The sequence below is a fragment of the Ctenocephalides felis genome, unplaced genomic scaffold, assembly GCF_003426905.1.
Source record: "Ctenocephalides felis isolate EL2017-DRISC unplaced genomic scaffold, ASM342690v1 CF-g0.4_SCAFFOLD_00845, whole genome shotgun sequence".
In the NCBI taxonomy this organism is placed as follows: Eukaryota; Metazoa; Arthropoda; class Insecta; order Siphonaptera; family Pulicidae; genus Ctenocephalides; species Ctenocephalides felis.
In genome coordinates, this window is record NW_020536999.1 from 32,639,642 (window position 1) to 32,646,599 (window position 6,958).

The 6,958-nt window shown below is 27.9% G+C and overlaps 1 protein-coding gene across 1 annotated transcript; it reads right to left on the bottom strand.

Annotated features, from left to right (window-relative positions):
- Nucleotides 1–1,197: 1,197 nt before the first annotated feature.
- LOC113374561 (adenylosuccinate synthetase-like) lies at nucleotides 1,198–6,758 on the bottom strand (the record flags this gene model as incomplete). The annotated part of the gene is given in 9 exon segments (XM_026614537.1): nucleotides 1,198–2,065; nucleotides 2,334–2,454; nucleotides 2,585–2,711; nucleotides 2,892–3,016; nucleotides 3,166–3,320; nucleotides 3,413–3,543; nucleotides 3,620–3,756; nucleotides 3,828–4,045; nucleotides 6,656–6,758. Coding segments are annotated over 9 exon segments (1,170 nt in total), but the record flags the coding sequence as incomplete, so codon positions are not given.
- Between the last annotated feature and the right edge of the window lie 200 nt (nucleotides 6,759–6,958).

Sequence of the window (6,958 nt, forward strand, 5' to 3'; positions counted from 1 at the left end):
TAAAGTTACCTGTTTACTAGGTCTTCCTACTGTGTGTAATGTTATTTTAATATCTTCTTCAAAGAGAAAAATACACGGCTGAACACATGTTAATGTTATTCTGTCTTTTGTTCCTTAGACAATTGAAATATTTATGCTGAAATCCATTTATATCATTATATATTTATTACGTTCAATCAATAATAGATGTAATATTTCATATCATGCCTGTATTTATTGCATTTAAAAATAAAAGAACAAGATTTCATTCCTCATGATGAACTTAATTATGTTTTCATATTCCATTATCGTTTAATACAATTATCCCAGTCCCTAATTAAAATATGGAGGCATCTTTCGTATGAGTGATAGTTCAAGCCATATATTGTCAGGTTTTATCAGCAAGAATAAGTAATTGTTTTACTTATAATATTTTTTAAGTTTTTCGTGGATTACTCTACCATTATAATTATAAACAATAACATTTTTCACATTTCATTAATCAATATCCGTAAATAGAAAAACGAAACGAAAAATGTTCGTTGTTTAACTTCTTCCATATCTACAATAAGTTGAACAACAATCAGACACTATTAAGAATTAAATTCTGATCATTGAATAATTTTCTTCATACGTACTAATACAATATTTTTGATCAGCTTTTACCAATACTACGTATTCATAATACGTGTCAGTACTTTACAAATCAAGCAATTTAATCATTTTAACCATGACCGAACAAATACGACAAATAAAATATATGATTATTTAATTTTTTTAAACTCTATTGTATTTATAAACAAATATTTGCCTCATTATATTCTCATAAGCATGAACAAATGCATGTATATATAGAATATATAGAATAGATCAAGAGTAGCTTAGGGACCACCATAATTGTAACAATAAAATCTATTAAAACTGATCACGACGAATAATTCTATCACCACTCATTTTTATAAGTATTTACTCATATTTATATATATGTATATATATATATATATATATATATATATATGATTTCATTATTGGTATATTAGAATAAAACCAAGAAACATGTAGCAGCAAAGCTAATATGTTCGCTCGTTTGTCAATATTCATCCTAATAATTTAGTAAAACACCAAAAATAATAAGATTTAATCAAAATAAATAATGTTGTAATGCCTATTTGTTTCTGAATTTTGCCCAATTTTCATTAAAAAAGTATAATCTTTGTTGTAATTTCTGTATTTGTATATGTAACATAATTGAACTGTAACATTTTTTGAGGAGGTATAGTATATATAGGTACAATATGAAATTTAAAAAATAGTAATTACACATGTAGCTCACAGGTATGCTTCTGATAAATTATTATGAAGTACTAAGAGGCCCAGTTGTATCACAGCATTTTATTATTAAGTGAATTTTATTTTGAATAAAATGCAGTCAAACAATGAGCCTTAAAATAACAGATTTTGATAAAAATGCATTTTAGAGATATACCACTATTACAAAATATATTTGTAAAAAAGTATTTACAAACTAATTTATTGTATTGTATTGTTGCGCATTTATTTCTTGTAAGTACTTGCACTAAATGTAGATCGTAAAGTTTTTTATTTGCAAACAGGTATGTCCATAAATATTGTTCGAATACTGCATCAGAATATTATTAATTATTAAAATCACAAAATATATTACAGAAAATTATAAAACTTTTATAAAAATACATATGACTGGTTTAAATTAGTATGTGATTCATCACACACTTGATTGTAAAATGTTGATAAAAAAATATGATAAGAGATTCAATTTAAAATGTAATAGTAATCTGTAACAGTTACAACAATATTTATATACAGTATAACAATAACAATTAAAATTGATACTCGTATCTGCACAAAAAGTTTCAATTGTTGAAGAAATAATCAGCATCCAATCTATGATTAATTTTTGGTTATTTTCCAATATGTATGGACGGAAAAATAATCCTTGAAATATCTTTTTGTGCATTTCAGTTCATAGCTTCTTCAACTAGTGAAAATTTATTTTAAAAGAGATTGATTATTGATTCCCTGCCTTTGCCAACACCAATCCATCGCACTGGAAATAAATAAATAAATTTATTTCATATGAAATAAAATATTTGAGTTCAAATATATAATTTCAAATAAAACCTGGCCATAAAAAATCATAATATTGTCGCTAATGACAATCTCAATATATATATTAGAAACTTATTTTCTTCTAAATTAATTCATGGAAAATAATTGCACAAAGTTACTGGAACAACACTAATTTAACTATGTTTACCTATCTTTAAAATTGTTAAAATTTATTATGATCAAAAAGCTTTAGTTTTTGCACTCACCTGGAATATCTAATTCTTCTTCAATTCGTTTGATATACTTCTTAGCGGCCTCAGGCAGATTTTTAAACTCTCTAACATCTGCGGTACTAGTTTGCCAACCAGGCATAGTTATATATTCCACCTGCAATTAAATATTTAAATTTAATTAAATGCTATTGCACCTTCATGTTTGAACTGCAGATGCAGTCTTAAAACAATTGCATAAGCAAAGCTTATAAAACAAAAGTAAAAATTGATTTGCTTGCTTTTACCTCTACAGATTCCAATTCTTGGCAAGTGGAAGGGAAATGATCAATAACAACACCGTTTATCTTGTAGTTTACACCTATTAAAATTTCTGGTAACGTATCTAATATATCTAGCTTCGTAACACACAACCTAAAATAGAATAAAATGTTATTAAAAAATGAGCATAATATAAACTAATCTAGGTAATCATGCTAAAACATGCATGTGAAATGAAGGCTGTGGACTATCAAACAAATTCCAGATTTTGTTTGCCAATAACATTTAATGCAAAATAAATAATTAATACAAAATAAAATATGCTATACATACATTGTATATCCATTGACCATTGAGGTATAATGCAATAAGGCCAGGTCAAGCCATCCACATCTTCGCTTCCTTTTCGTTGTTACACCAATTTCTCCACCCCGAGTTTGGAGAAGTTCTCCAATTTCCTGCAATAAACAAAAACATTTTTTTATTATCTGCAGTATAACATATTTAAGTTTGTGTAAATTACATATATCTGATTTGTTAGTCTGAGCCAAGTATTTAAATGCAGCTCATAAATGATATTTTAACCATGAATAAAAAAATATCTTACATCATGCAATTCAGTAGGAAATGGACCATCACCCACTCTAGTTGTATAAGCTTTCACTACACCCACAATATCACCAATGTTCCGAGGAGGCAAACCTAAGCCAGTCACTACACCTCCTATACTACAGTTAGACGATGTTACATATGGGTAGGTACCTGTGGAGAGTGAAACGGTTCAAAACTGATCTGATTCCATAAACATTTGGTGCTTGATTAAAGACATTTGTGTTAGTTATTTCAATACTAACCAAAATCAATGTCTAACATAGCAGCATTAGCTCCTTCGACTAAAACTTTCTTGCCTTCTAATAATAAGTTGTGCAAATACGATACAGATTCCTTAACAAACGGTCGCAATTTGACTGCAAATTCGCGATACCTGTAAAAAAATGTATTATCAAAGTTAGTGCCTTTTGTAATTCTGAATTTTGTATGAAAAATTCCTTAATATTTACCTTTTCAATTCCCCTTCCACGTCAATTTCAAGACTTGGAAACATTCTTTGGTACAAAGCAGCCAACTGCCTAAATTTTCGGCTGAACAAATCATAATCTCCCAATAAATCACCCACTCTCAATCCATTACGGGTTGCCTGCAAAATAAAAATGATTGAAATAAAGGTAAAAGTAAATGTTTCAATTCAAAAATGAAATTCAATACAACCTTAGAAGAGTATGTCGGGCCAATGCCTTTTTTGGTTGTGCCAATGGTCAATCCACCCTTTTCTGATTCCTGCATGCCGTCGACTTGCTGATGCATGTCGAATACAAGATGTGCCCGATCTGATATTACAAGACGGGATTCCCAACCACTTAGACCTTTCTTCTCATTTTTTTCCAATTCCTCAAATAAACCAGGCAAGTGAATGACAACACCATTCCCTAAGGGAAATACAATATAACTAGTAAAAATTGCTGAACTTATTTAATTTTGTATATAATGAACATGAATTTCATATTTTTGCTACAAATATTTAACAAGAAATAATATATAAAATACAGAATCCACTTAACGTTCCGTAATACAAAAGCCCAGTGAATTGATAGTTCAGGTAGTTTTTTCGATTCCAAAATAAAAGATTTATAATCAAAGAAATTTTGAAGAAAATTGTTTACATTTACGTTATTTTTTTTTAAATTGAATTGCACATAAAGTATATTTCTTATTACATGGTCGTGTTTGAAAGTGAATTTTACATGCATAATTCAATTAACAAATAATTGACCAATTTAACGATTGTTTGCTTTCGCTTAATATGTAAAATATTTAGCCTTTTAACTATAAATACAAAAACAAAATATCACGGGTTAAAAAACACCTGTATGTCATCGATCAATATGGTAATTAGCGACATTATGATAATGAGACAATGCCGGAGACGCGTGGTACCGGTTTACTAAATAAGAAATGGAATAATTTCGTGCAAACCAACAAAACTTCCGGAGTACAAAAATAGAATTAAATGGAGTTTAATACTATTATCTGTTTTTTATTAACGATACATGTCTGAAAACAATTTCGTGATTCAAGTCAGGAGAGCCGGGGGTACAAGTAAAACTTGATCGTAACTCATTTAGATAGTAAACGTAAAATATCACGGCATAGCTTATAAGAAATTTAATAGTTTCGTATAATGTAACGTTTTGTTTGATTAAATAAGAAATTGTGTTTAATCTATATATAAATATTTACAAGTCTTTTTCGGTGTTGTAACTTCTACAACGTTTTCTTTATGAATATTACAATTTTCAAAAAAAAAAAGAACTTATAAATTATTTGGAGCAAAAGCAGCATACGAGTATAAAATAAGATGTGCTTGCATAACCATTCGTTTGAATTGCACAGACGTAATATGAGATTAGTACGACAATGTCGAACAATGACAAAACTATCAAATTTTATCAATAATTGATACATTTTCAAGGATAAGTATTGTGTTACAGCATAAATTAAAAAGCGGCAGCACAGTGACATAGATTCTGTAATTATAGCTAATCAAAAACCAATTTAGTAATAACTGCAAAAAATTCTGTGTAATGAAACAGATGATAAATGTATTTTTGTTACGTCACAATGGATAATACTATTTTATAGGATATTGTGCGATTGCCAAAATATTATTTTTAACAAATATCTACCATTGTGTTGTGCATTTCAAATCGTTTTAAAAATACTTAAATCGATAAATTTCGAGCTCCACAGTGGATATTTGTAGGTGTTTCGAATGGATTACATTTGCATCATTGTTTTCAACCAACATAAATTAAGCAACAAACGGCGATTCTCATGATCGGTCTCAGTAATACAAGATTGGCGTTTCGGCTTACGTGCCAAAATCAAGAAAAGATAAATTAGACCACAAGTGTTAAACTGAAAAATTGCCAATGTTTTGATCACTTATGAAATGCAGAATTTTTCAATGGCAAATTGTTTTTCTTTGGCTGGTATGATGAAATTTTCACCTACATCGTAATCTTGAACTAAATAATTTATCAACTTGGAACTTTCAGAGTTACATGTTGATTATTAAAAAATATTATAGTAAACGAACTGGATATTTAAATTTTCAATCAATTAGAATAACAAAAATGATAAATATGCAAACATCAAGGTCAGTTGATATTTGTGTGTTTGAAATACAAACATAAAAAATAACAAGAAAATCAAATGTTTATTTAGCATTCAGTATACTATACACAACTACCATTTAATTTTATGAAATATGCGATATCTTCAATAAATTCAAGAACTGCATCATTATATTTTAGATTATTATCATAATTATTGTTATAATATTGTTAAGTAAATATGCATATTTAATTCAATAAATATGCAATATCAAACGAGATGACGCAAGTCAGGTGAAGCAAATTATAAATGATTACAACAAATGTATACGCAATTATAAATATTAACAGTTAAATATTATTGAATTTGAATTTGCTAATTTGTTCAATGTTATGGTTAATAAATAACAAATAAAAACAAGCTTAGCAAAGCCAATTTTAAATTGTTTATTAAACAAATATATTGCACTAATTAAAATTTCCATAATCAAATATGCAAGAATTTGCGATAAAAAACTAGGTCATATATTATTTAGGTAGAGGCATCACTCGGAAATTTCTAGAAAATTGAATATGGCAATTTTACTTGTAAAAATGAATGCGCAACTGTTTTATTCCATGTGTAAGTGGCGTTAACGGCAAAACAGTATCTATATCAATATCAAATACAGAATGGAATTCTAGATTACTTATTTATTTATTTAATCCGATATCTAATGATATCGGATGAACGTAGCTGGAATTTTGACGGGTCATATGACAATCACTACAGCCAAGCTGCATGAAAAGTGAAATTAAGTTCAATTTGTAGAGACCCTCATGTATTTTTTATATTATTTAGTATCTTGTAAAATCATTAATTTTGGAAAATAAATAAATTTAATAATAGATGCATGAATGTTATATTTTCTTATATATACTAACCAATAATAGAAATACAGTCTTTGTTGATTATCCCGCTGGGCAGTAAATGGAAATCGAATTCAGTGCCCTCAACCACTACAGTGTGCCCAGCATTATTTCCACCCTAAAAATAGAAAAATGTTATAAATAAATAAATAAATATATATATATATATATATATAATTTATAAATATGAACAAACACATTTTTTGCACTAATTTATTAAATAATGATTTCACAAACGTTTCGAGACTAGGTTTGTCTCATCATCAGTGATGCTATATTAGCATTATGTGTTATCCGTTACAAGTCGTTCACTGTACT